The sequence below is a fragment of the Bos indicus genome, chromosome 15, assembly GCF_029378745.1.
Source record: "Bos indicus isolate NIAB-ARS_2022 breed Sahiwal x Tharparkar chromosome 15, NIAB-ARS_B.indTharparkar_mat_pri_1.0, whole genome shotgun sequence".
Lineage (NCBI taxonomy): Eukaryota > Metazoa > Chordata > Mammalia > Artiodactyla > Bovidae > Bos > Bos indicus.
The window spans coordinates 58562854-58575468 of NC_091774.1; the positions used below are offsets into that span (position 1 = coordinate 58562854).

At 37.8% G+C, this 12615-nt stretch overlaps 1 protein-coding gene across 2 annotated transcripts in view; it reads right to left on the reverse strand.

The window, feature by feature from the left end:
• Positions 1-12615, reverse strand: part of LGR4 (leucine rich repeat containing G protein-coupled receptor 4) — a 105341-nt gene that overhangs the window by 4428 nt on the left and 88298 nt on the right. For both annotated transcript variants that reach the window (XM_019975164.2, XM_070803971.1), the window contains 11 exons: positions 11765-11833; positions 10792-10863; positions 10568-10639; positions 10179-10247; positions 7174-7245; positions 6020-6085; positions 4774-4845; positions 3042-3113; positions 2664-2789; positions 1762-1877; positions 1411-1494 (listed from right to left, as the gene is read on the reverse strand). In XM_019975164.2, the coding sequence (XP_019830723.2) occupies positions 1411-1494; positions 1762-1877; positions 2664-2789; positions 3042-3113; positions 4774-4845; positions 6020-6085; positions 7174-7245; positions 10179-10247; positions 10568-10639; positions 10792-10863; positions 11765-11833 (890 nt within the window). The remainder of the gene's footprint in view (positions 1-1410; positions 1495-1761; positions 1878-2663; positions 2790-3041; positions 3114-4773; positions 4846-6019; positions 6086-7173; positions 7246-10178; positions 10248-10567; positions 10640-10791; positions 10864-11764; positions 11834-12615) is intronic.

A 12615-nucleotide genomic window follows, 5' to 3' on the forward strand; every position in this document is an offset into this window, starting at 1 on the left:
TGTTTGCTACATCCTATAAAGCATCTTTATCACTGAGATAGTCACAGACCTAACATGCCTGAGCTGCACTATTTATATCGATTTGACTGAAGAAACTTATAAAAAAATTTTTTTTTCTAGTTAATTTTTTTATTCCCCCCTCAGGGAAGTGTGAAGAGGAAGCTTTTGCCTTTATCTCTGAATCTGAACTCATCCTTCTACAAGGAACAAGGAGTAGCTCACATGACCCGGGAGAATAGGACACCCTTTGGAAAGTGTTTGACTAGTGGGTGGAATTACTTTCCCTCAAAGGCCTGGGAAGTCGGCTCCACTCCTCTGTCTTGGAAACCTGCTGCCTCCTCCAGTTTTAAAAGAAGGTTCCTGCTCTCTTCACTTCCTGCTACTGTGTCACCACATGGCTGTCTCTGTGTTACTACATCGGAGTGGAGTTGGGGAAATAGGTTTGCCATTCACTCCTATTGCCACCTGGGGAGATGAGCTCAGACCAACTTTCCTCCTGGCTGACCCCCAAAATTTAAACTCTGAAAGAAAGAAATGGAATCTCTGCATGTTCATGTCTAGACCCCCCTTTAATAAAGACTTTCCCTTCCTTAAGTCCAATGCAAAAACCCCAGCAAACAAGTGAGTGAACTACAGCCCTTGACTTCTAACAATCAATACCTTTTATAGATTTTATAAATGATTCTGGTCAACCCCATTCACTCACCTGATTGCTATAAACTTATTCTCTATACCAGGAACTGTGCTAAGTATTAAAAGAACACATACACAGCCTCTGAAGAAGCTCACCAATTCAGTAGTAATCATTAAAGAATTTATAATACTTATGATTCTGAGTTATAAAATTAATGTTCCAAACATCCAGTGTGATTAAATAGGAATCTACTTCATAGCACACAACTTAGCCATCTAAATTTATTTTAACAGTAAAATTATAAATCCATCTCCTCTGATAGATTAGACAGAATATCACAGTCACGACCTAATACTGAATTGTGGTGTCAGTTTAGTAACTCTCCCAAGTCTACTAAAGTTCAGTGAAGTAAAATAGAAAAGTAGGCAAGGTTGCATTTAAAAAATAAAAGGATAACACTGAAAGTCCTTATAGACCAGTAACTTCTGGAACTATCCCAGGGTTAAAGTTGCATGAAGAAAGTACCTCTCCATCCTTAATGTGTGTAACCCCCATCTGGGGAGCTTGTTAACACGAAGATTGAGTCATGGGTCTGGCCCGAGATTCTGCAAGAGATGCCTAAGCTCCTGGTATACAGACCACAGGTGAATCAGGTCTTATGAAATCATCTAGTCCTACTTCTGTTACAGAAATCACATTTATCCCCGGAAGTTTTGGATACATTTGCCTAATGTTCTTTTAAAGCAAGAAACTGCAGCCAAATGTACTGTGCTTACCTGTCGAAGGTGTGCAGTGTATAATGATTTGACTGTGTTCCTCATTTTCAGCACTGCTGGTGACACCTGCCACATCACTGAGACCTGAACATATAATACAAACTGTTCAATTCAAGCTTCAGGCAGATTAAAAGATTACAACACTTTTCCGGCAGTGTTTTCTCTTGTACATGATATAAGTTCAGTGTGCACCACACTTAATAACATATTAAAGATGTCAGGAACACAGTACACAAAAGCCACAGATTTTTCTCCACAGATTTCATATTGATCCTTCACAAACTGATTACAATAACACAGACTTTGATTAATGCTGTAGAGTGCTCTGTTTTTAAAAGTTCATGCACTTGCCTTTATCCTTTGACCCACTGTGGTCTTGCAGGCTGTTATCTTCTGTGTTTGAATGTGTATAAGAGTCACAACCCCAAAATGCACAGCACTGATAAGCATATGGTACAGATAAAGACCTGGAAAAAAATGGCAAAATCTATGCTGAAATACCAACTTCACAGACATGCTTTTGTTTTGTGAAAGGTAAATACTTTAAACTGGTCCTTATCCTCCCTGGACTTAGTTTCCTCATTTGTTGAAAACAAAAGGCTCTAATATCAGGGGACACCATGAGTTTCTCCAGTTAGATAAGGTATGCTTTGAAAAACTGAATTTGAATCAAGCCATCTCTAAAGCTTAACAGCAATACTGCAATTTAAAGAAAAATCTTATCAGACTCCTTTATAAATGAATTAACCACACCCAATGTATCATATGAAACTGGTAGTTTCATTTAAAATTATGCTCCAGTTCGTTTGTGACTTTACCCCATTAAATGAATTCACATTCTCATATAAGTATAATGAAAATATTTATTCTCTTCTCCCACGATAATATTCCCAAGCCCTCTCTCTACTATGTCTAATGAGGTCTCTGCTCTAACTCTGTCTCTATGAAGTATTTCACATTGTATCAGTTTTCTATAGGCTCACAAGTGGCTTCTGCTATCTTGTTGCAGATGATAAATCCCCTTATACCTAAAACCATTCTGATGAAGGGCTATATTATCTCTTTGACAGCATCACAGGCTGCAGTTCATGTTCTCAACAACAATGGAATAGTGCTCTATTTTTTTTCCAAATTTGTGAGGATTGAGGTTGAAAATCTGGGAACCACAGCAAAAAAAAAAAAAAAAGAAAAAAACCCAGGATACTCTATAATCTGAAGGCCTACCAAAACTTCCACAAAAAAGAAAAACACACCTGAGATTAACAAAGTCTTTTGCTGCTAAGGCTTCTTTCAGCTTGAAGTTGCCCACAAGTTTCAGTTGATTTAGCCCATTTAGGCCTTCCGTTGGAAATGAAGTTAATTCATTGAAACTTACATCTCTAAAAGGTGAATAAGACTTCAAATTAACTCCTAAAACACAAGTCTGTACATGTATTAACATCATAAATACTAGAGCTTTAAGAAGAAGTTTAGGTGAGGAAAAACCATTTCAGAAGCTGTCACTACATCATAGCAGATTAGCATTTATACAAAGGAGCACTCAACAGAAAAACGATTTGGGTAGGCAATGCTAAAACACAAGTTTCTGTAGACTATTCACTACTTTCATGATATCGTTGCAAGAAACTTACAAGTTCGTTATTGACCCAAGCTTGGCAAAAGCTCTGTCATCAATTTCATGGATCAGGTTTCTACTAAGATCTCTGCAATTATAAAAATAAATTGTTAACTCCTTTCAAATAAACTCAAAATGCAATTACTTTGACTACACTTTAGGATCTGCTGCAGTCATAAAATAACAAAGATCTTTAATCCTGCTCAACAACATTTTTAATATTTATGTTGAAGGCCTCCCCTTCACAACGATCTATTTCTTGGAATGTGTTCCAGGGAGGAGTAATTTCAGTTGGCATCTGTTTCAAAACAGTTGTGAATTTTCTCCTCCTTATCATTCTGGTACCAGTTCAAAAATACGAATGATATGATATAGCTTCTGGTACTATTAACTAGGTGAGGCAAAGCACAGCTCCTGACAAAGCTGAAAATAAAAACAGGCTTAGTGTTGTTTGCATTCTCAAAGGTTAGCGATAAGGCCCTTCGGGAAGACAAAGAATCAATACGCAAACAAGAGCATTCCAGAAGGGCTTCAGATATCATTTTTCCCCCAAGCAGGAAAAAAAATCCATATCAACACCAGAGCCACATACTACATTCAGGAACACACCCTGTGGAATTCTGATATTACAGAATTAATAGAACAGAGAAATAATCTGCAGTCACACTTACAGGGAGCCTTAATGGAAATTTAAAGATAGGATAAATTCATTCCATGACACATCTCCTGGATAACAGGAAAATTCGACAGACTTGGTTCCAAATCATGGCAAAGCAGGGTAGCTTTGCATTGTTGTCACTTATCGGTGCTCTGGAAGTGACTGCATCTGGGAGTCAGTCCCTTTCCCTATGACTGCCCGGACCCACAGGAAGCCTATCTGCCTCAAGGCAAGATCCAGAAACCCAACAACCAATAAAGTATTTTTCTAGTAGAACACGTGTGATTTCTTAATGGGGATCTACCAGAAAGCATGATATATTAGTATCTGTAATTTCAATTCACTGTCAATGTTTCCAAGTTTTTTCTATATTAAGAAAAAGTTTCCTAATTAAGTGTATTGTGTCTTCTGCATTGCATGAAGGCACTGACATGGTTTGTCTTAGTCATCTCTATATTCCCAAGAGCTTAATAGAGTACGAGGCACAAAGATGTCCTCCAATACAAATCACTTTTTAAATGAGTGTGTCTGCTGCATATTAGCTGTGTTTGTCATGATAGACACCAGTACAGGGGTCAGCAAACCTCTTCTGTAGAACACCAGATAGTAAATATTCTTCACCTCTGGGGGTCACATGGTCTCTACTGCAACTATTTGACTATGCCATAGCATGGTGAAAACAGCTTTAGACAATACTTAACCAAAGGGCATGGCTGTGTTCTAATAAAACTTAGTGGACAGAAACAGTAAGCAGGTTGACTGTAACCACAGGCTATAGTGTGCCCACCCACCGCCTAAAGAGCTGGCAAACTCCATTACTATGACCAGAAAATACACAAGGAGCATTCCTCAAGCTACACACATTATATTCTTTTGACTCACAAATTTCATCAATTAGCTAAGGTTAAAAAAAAAAAAAAAAAACACACTGAAAAGAAATTAAAGTACCACATGGTAAAGTTTGAAAAATAGTATTTATGCATAATAAATCATATTTAAGTATATTTACTAACATGGGAATTGTAATGATACATTAATGTACAGCTTGACAACAATTTTATTTGCCTCTGATAATCATAGAGGAACTTACAGAATCTTTAGGGATGTCAGGCCTTGAAAAGTATCTTCCTTTATTTGGTGGATCTGATTTCGCTGCAAAGAACTAAAAAAAGAATAAGATGAAAGGTAAAAAAAGAAAGAGAGATAAACAAGAGAATTTCTATTTTGAAAAATAACATTTCTTAATTAACTTTTTCGAAGTTTAAATATTCATTCACAAGTAACACTAGTTGATCTTGTTGAAAGTAAAGAGAACTGTTGTTGCCTCATCCGAAGGATGAAAGGACTAGACTAATTGGTATTACGCCCAAAATGAAGCTAACAGTTAAGACACACTACCTAAATTCCTCACCAACCCCACTCAGGAGTGAGAGCAGAAAAACAACACAGTGAGGAAGGACCCAAGACACTATCAGGCTTTCAAAAGATACAGAATAACACTAGTTGCATATGACAAGTGAAAGAAGACAATCTAGCAAAGCTACGTACTGTGATTCCAACTAAATGACATTTTGGAAAAGCCAAAATGATGGAGACAAGGAAAAAAAACAGTAGTTTCCAAATCTTAGGGTGGTGAAATGACTCTGTATAATACTATCATAATTAACACATGTCATTATACATTTGTCCAAATCCACAGAATGTTCAATACCAATTAACCCTAATTAAACTATGTATTCAGGGTGATAAGGATGTGTCAGCGTAGGTTCATAAATTATAACAGAATCCTATTCTAGTGGGGAATGTTGACTCGGGGTAGGCTATGTACAGATGAAGGCGGGGAATACAGGAAATCTCTGAACCTTTTGTTCAATACTGTTGTGAATTTAAAGCTCAAAAAAATAGAGTCTATTAGGAAAAGAAAAAAAAAAAGGACCCAAGACAATATAACCATGTCAAGTACTGCAGAAAGGTCAGAGGAAGGAGGAGATGTTATAAAACATGGGAGTATTAGTTCCTCCCTTTCTTGACCCCTCAGTCAACTCCCACCAGAGCTGTATTATATAGCTACACGGTGGGCATCCACACCTGGACCAGTCTTTGGTTGGTTCTTCCTACTGCCCTCCTCCCATACAGGCTCACAGACTGCCTGACAGATGGGTGCCCAGCAAGTGCTAGTCACATGAACACACCTTGTGCCACTGAACATTTATTCACAGGAATACCTGATTCATGCATTTCTAAGACCTTAATATGAAAGCCATTTATTTACAATAGGAAAGGCTTAATGTTAACAGTAGACCATAGCAAAAAAAGTAAGTCAAAAACCAACTTACATTTCTTCCAGAGCATGGCAACCATTAAAGCTTGGAAGGTCTTTTATACTATTGTAAGACAAGTCCCTTAAAACAATGCAAATGGAAAATGATCAATTAATTTTATGTCATCAGAATACTATGTTAAGACAGCTGTACTCAGAAGCATCAAAAACAATGCTAAGATCTGTTATAAAGAGATATGGCTGAACAAGAAAAGAAACTTTGTTTTCCTTACACTTGAAAGCTTTCCAGAGTACCTTAGAGATAGAACAAGCTTAAAATGGGCAAACTTTGAGTCCATAATATTGAGTATAGACAATATAAAATATTTTAAAACATTAAGAATATAAAATAAATATGAAAAATATAGTACAGGAAATACACAAAAATTAATTATGTTCACTTGGTAGAGATATGGATTTTTTAGTTTATAATTTTATAATATTGTTCTACCATAAATAATGCCCATGTTATTTAATTAAAAAGCTAGACGAGGAGTGGTGTGTGCACTCATATTTTAAAAAATACTTATATTAAATAAAAAATGGGGACTGGTTAGCTCTGTTAATCCCACTGCAGTTTTCCCTCAATGATATCATTGTGCTTGATACTCCATGACACCATTTAATTCTTGCTTGCTTGATCAGTCACTTATTTTGTTAGTATCTCTCACCACTGAACACTTATTAACAACTTAGTAACTTAACTGTTTTTGTGACCTTTTTTCATGTTTTATTTACTTTTAATTTTCAGGGCAGCTTCGAGATTTTGGAAAGCTCCAATGCTTAGTTGGTTTCTGATCCAAGAAAGATTTGGGCTCTTACTTAGGTCATGGTGAAAGAGCAGCATACACAGAGGTAACTACCCTGGGGCAACTAGAATAAGGATGAGGGGTCAGGATAAAAGAAAAGAAAGAGCCCGGTATGTTTTCACTTTATTCAAAGCAGAGTCACAAGATGGGAGTCACATACACATAACTGTAGAACAAAATTCAAATAAACTTTACCTACCCAGGGGGATACCAGAACACCTGCTCATTTCCATGAAGGGAACGAATAAGAAATAATTACACCATAGTGTCACCAAATGAAAACAGTTTATTAAAAATAAAACTCAACCTATGTGAAATACATAAAAGAAAAGCAGGAGACGGGGAGAGGAATCCAACTTACAAAGTCCTAAGCCTCTTCTGTTCCTGGCACAAATTATTGGATATGCTGCTTATCTTCGTACCTGTCAAGGTCCTGTGGGAAAACATTGTCTAAGAAATGATTCAAGTTGAGATGGTAAACAAAATGCTGTTCTCACAGAGAAAAGTACACATTCACATATTTGCATATGGACTAGAGTCCATGTATCCCACCGCCTCAGTTCAGTTCAGTTCAGTCGCTCAGTCGTGTCCGACTCTTTGCGACCCCATGAATCGCAGCACGCCAGGCCTCCCTGTCCATCACCAACTCCCAGAGTTCACCCAGACTCATGTCCATGGAGTCAGTGATACCATCCAGCCATCTCATCCTCTGACTACTCCCTAAAGTGGGGAGAGGAATGAACCCTCTAATGCAGAGAAGTTTTGTGATAAGATGTTCATAGTGTCCAGAGGATAAGCTTGAGTTCTCATGTGGACCAACAGGAAAAAAAACGAATCCATAGTTACAGCTGACCATGGTCACCTGCAAGACTGTCACCCCCTCACACCCAAAATATGTGAAACCAAGTTATTATCCTGCCCCCCAAATCTTGATTCTGTCTACTATTTCAATCAACCTGATTCAATATTCTGAAATTTTCCTTTAATCCCTGTATGATCAGGCCCTTCAAAATGGCTGCTCTCTGTACAATCCCAGCCCAACTAGTACCTGCTTCACCTACATGCTACTCACATAACTGGCCTTCCTACATACTTGCCCCAGGCCTGGGACAGTGAAGGGCGTGCCCCTCTGCTGGTTTCCCTGGTAACTGATGAGCCAACCTGATGTCTATTCCTGTCAATATAACTGGTAATCTCCCCTTCCCCTCCACCACCCTGGGGAGCAAAAACTGCACCATGTCCTGTCAGCTGGGTGCTGGTGGGGTGTTGCTCCAGGATCCTGCTTCAGACATGTAAGCTCCCCCATTCATTAAACCACTGATGTCTCTATTGCTGACTCTGGGCTCTTTCTTCAGTCTTGAAGCTGGGCAAGTGCAGGCCCTAAAGACCTGTGGGGTGCAGCCCAGTAATCCATCTTCCCTTTCTATGTCCCCATCTGCACTCAACCATCAATTTCTATTCTTTCTTCTGTAGATCTCAGCATCTGACCCTCTTCATTTTTACTGCTACTACGCAGATCAACGGTGAAATGATGCACACAGGGACGGAGGAATCTCAGGCCACACAGAGGAATTCCAGGGATGGATTGAAGACACAGAACTCTCATAGTCAAATATGCTCACTTAGCGAAGTGGAGTATTCCCATGGCCTCCTTACCATTCTAGCTCTAGTATTCTCTTCTTACTCTCTTCACACCACCTCATCCAACGTTTTTAACATCTCCAAACTGCCATGAGAGTTGAATTTAAATTCCTTAGCTCAATGCTTCCTGACTTCTTTTCTTACATCTTGGCACACATGAAAATTGTAACCTATGCAGCACACTTGTGGTCCTTGTGGCAGAGACCCTAGCCACGTCAGACCCCACGTGGCTTCTGGAGGGCTGAGGTCATCAAGATCTTATATGCACCTGCAACCTATTCACAGGCCACCCATTGAGAAGCTCTGCCATAACCAAATGTTCAATGTTCAAGGTTTGTCATTTTAAAATTACAAGCCCAACAGTTTTCCAAATTTCTCCATATCATTCCCCATACTATTATAAACAAGTCTAGCTATATTTGATCATCTGTATGTCATACTTAGGCTTGCTAGATGGCTCAATAGTAGAGAATCTGCCTGACAATGCAGGAGATAAAGGAGATGCGGGTTCAGTCCCTGGGTGGGGAAGATCCCCTGGAAAAGGAAATGGCAACCCACTCCAGTATTCTTGCCCAAGAAATCCCATGGACAGAGGAGCCTGGTGGACTATAGTCCATGGAGTTACAAAAGAGTTGGACACAACTTAGCAACTGGGCAGGCTATCAGTTCAGTTCAGTCACTCAGTCATGTCCAGCTCTTTATGACCCCATGGACGGCAGCACGCCAGACTTTCCTGTCCATCACTAACTTCCAGAGCTTGTTCAAACTCATGTCCATCAAGTCAGTGATGCCATCCAACCATCTCATCCTCTGTCATCCCCTCCTCCTCCCACCTTCATTCTTTCCCAGCATCAGGGTCTTTCCCAATGAGTCAGTTCTTCGCATAAGGTAGCCAAAGTATTGGAGTTTCAGCTTTAGCATCAGTCCTTCCAATGAATATTCAGGACTTCCTTTAGGATTGACTGGTTTAATCTCCTTGCAGTCCAAGAGACTCTCAAGAGTCTTCTCCAACATCACAGTTCAAAAGCATCAATTCTTCAGCACTCATTTTCTTTATAGTCCAGCTCTCGCATCCATACATGACTACTGGAAAAACCATAGCTTTGGCTAGATGGACCTTTGTTGGCAAAGTAATGTCTCTGCTTTTTAATATGCTGTCTAGGTTGGTCATAGCTTTTCTTTCAAGGAGCAAGCATCTTTTAATTTCATGGATGCAGTCACCATCTGCCGTGATTTTGGAGCCCCCAAAAATAAAGTCTCTCACTGTTTCCATTGCTTCCCCATATATTTACCAAGTGATGGCATGCATGCCAAGTAATTTTCAGTATTCCCCATTTCACTAAGGCTTGCTTTTCTAAATAAAAGACCCAGCTCAGTGAAATCTAATTTTGAAACACTTCACCTCTTCCATAAAACCTCTTCTGATAGCTTACATGGACTACTCCAATTCTGAACTCCTAAAGCACTGCTTCTAATCTGGTGCTTACTTACTGCCTTATATTTTCAGAGACTTTTTCAGATTCTACCTCCACATACTAGGCTATACTCTACCTGAGCTGACTGATTCCAAACCCAATACCATCCATCTCTATGCATGATATTCACAAAGCAAGGATGTAGGAATCAACATTAACTCATTAGTATCACCAAAAAGCACCGGCAACCTACTAGCAGGCCAGTGTGCTGTTATCCTTACACACCCTCGCTTCAAAGAGCCACACTTACAAACTCTCCAGACGGACAGTTCCAGTCAGATTGGGGAACCGCTGCACCATGCTTGCACCACGAATGACTCTTTAAGAAATTGTGAGAGAAAAAGTAATTTAAAATAATGAATTTTCATAGATAATATTTTAAACTTATTTTTGAACCAGCTTAAAATTATAATACCACTATACCTAAAAAGATTAGTTTCTGAAAATGTGATCATTTTGACCAGGTGTTCATGAATAAATAAGAACCACTGTAAATTTTCGAAACTGTCTTTTGGACTTCCACCAAAGGAAAAGAAAATAAAAGATACTGTTTTCTGGAGTTACACTAATAAATTCTAGTTTTCCATTAAAGCAATGGTATAAATATTCAGGTTGTTTTAAAATTTCTATAATACTTACAAGGAATGCAGTTCAGACAAATTGTGAAATGCTGAGTTCCCCACAAAAGAGAGAGGATTATCATACAAATGTCTGTAAAAATAGCCAAAAAAACAGAGTTTCCATGTGTTCACAAAGTTAATATATCTAACAGCCTGAATTTTCATTCTTCATCCAGATGTTTGGCCTTGTACAGACACTGCTTTACATGATTACATACTAAAAGAAAATTTCAAACTACTTACATAGTTTTTAAGAGTGGATTACCATCAAATGCTCCATCAGGGATAACAGAAATAGAATTACTATGAAATAACCTACAAAGATAGAAGAAAAATATTTTGAAATGCTTATTCTCTTGTGAAATAAGTTAAAACCCAAATATCTACTACTATTCAGTAGTATATAAAATATAACTGATAACAACTACATAAAAATTTCAACAATGTGATGAAACCAAATTTTTAATTCCAGCTCATCTTTTTCAGGACCATACCTAATTCTCTCTAAACCCACTGCTTAACCTATTAGTTGGCAGGTCCTTTATATACTTTTAGCTTGCTTCATCCTCAAAGAACTTTAGACTGCAAGAATCTTAGGTACTCTAACCTCAAAATCCCTCTCATCATTGCCTCCAGATTTCTTAAGCAACGCATCTCGGAATATTAGCCATCAACTCGTGACACACAATCTCAATTACATCATGTGCATTCTTATCTCTGACCTTGACAAATCCAACATCTAAAATGCCCCCTCATCTCTCGTTTATCTGAACATTTCCATTCTTTCAAGTCCAGTCAAATTCCTTCTCTTTGGTGATGTCTTTTCCAATGACCCCAAGCCTCAGTGAGGTCTTTTTCTGGAGTGATTTATTGATCCTATTCATTCAGCACTTATTTCCACCTAGAGACTACTCTTTGTCTGTCTTACATAGTCAGCCTCCCCAATGGGACTAAGACCACAGCTCCTACAAAGCAGAGACTATACATTATGACTTGTTTCACTAGAATCCAGACTTACACAGTAATCTATGCTCAAAACTGTCCAGGTTAGCTGACATAATCCAGGCTGTATCATCATGTGTGTGTGTATGTGTGTGTGTGTGTGTGTATTATGGAACATGCAATGGAACAATGATGTTCTAAAATCTCACTGGTGTAACATTAAGTTGTGAGTTCTAGGGATATTAAGGCATAGAGAGAGGAAAGCAATACTCACAGCTCTTTTAGGCTGGGGAGAGCTTTAATAGCCTGAGGAAATTCCCCCAAATTATTATAGTTCAAGTCCCTAGAAAAAATTGGGAAAATATGTAAGAACACTGAAGAGGGGTCACAATTTATAATATATATACACACATATATATATTTTTAATAAATATATATATATTTAAAAATATATATATATATTTTAAATCACATCCTCTGGATGGTAATCTTTCTTTGCCAACAACTGTCATTCCATTTAATTAAATTTACACTTTTTCTTAAAATATTGAATACAAAAAAGAATCTTAATTCTTCATTTTTAAACATTTTTTTACAACTTTATTTCACTAAATTTACCATAAAAATATTAGGATTTTACTGTCTTTTTTTATTTTTTAAACTTATTTTTAATTGAAGAATAATGATGCTTTAAGTCAACAACTTTAAAAGTTCAAAGAATTCTCAGAATCACGTATTACTGGTGCATTAAATAAACAAATCACCTGAATGGCAGTTTTCCATAAAATAGAATGTACTGACTATCCATTTATACATGACAATAGCCTGAAACTGAGGTTTCTATTTGAGGTTTAGAGTGAAATTCTGGTATGAGGGTAGCTGACCTCAGCCCTACTATCAGCAGGATAAGAAGGACTCAGATGGGTTCATACAACTACAGTCCTCAAGTAAGTTAAAAATTGTTGGAAAAGCTGCATTAATTAGGAGAGAGAAAAGCCATAGTGATCTGTACTTTTAAAAAATCTTAATTCTGAGTATATTTAAACTTTCATTTCATTTAACCTAGAGAGAATGTTCACATATGATCAGCGACTGATTTCAGAATAAGAGTAAATAAACACTCAG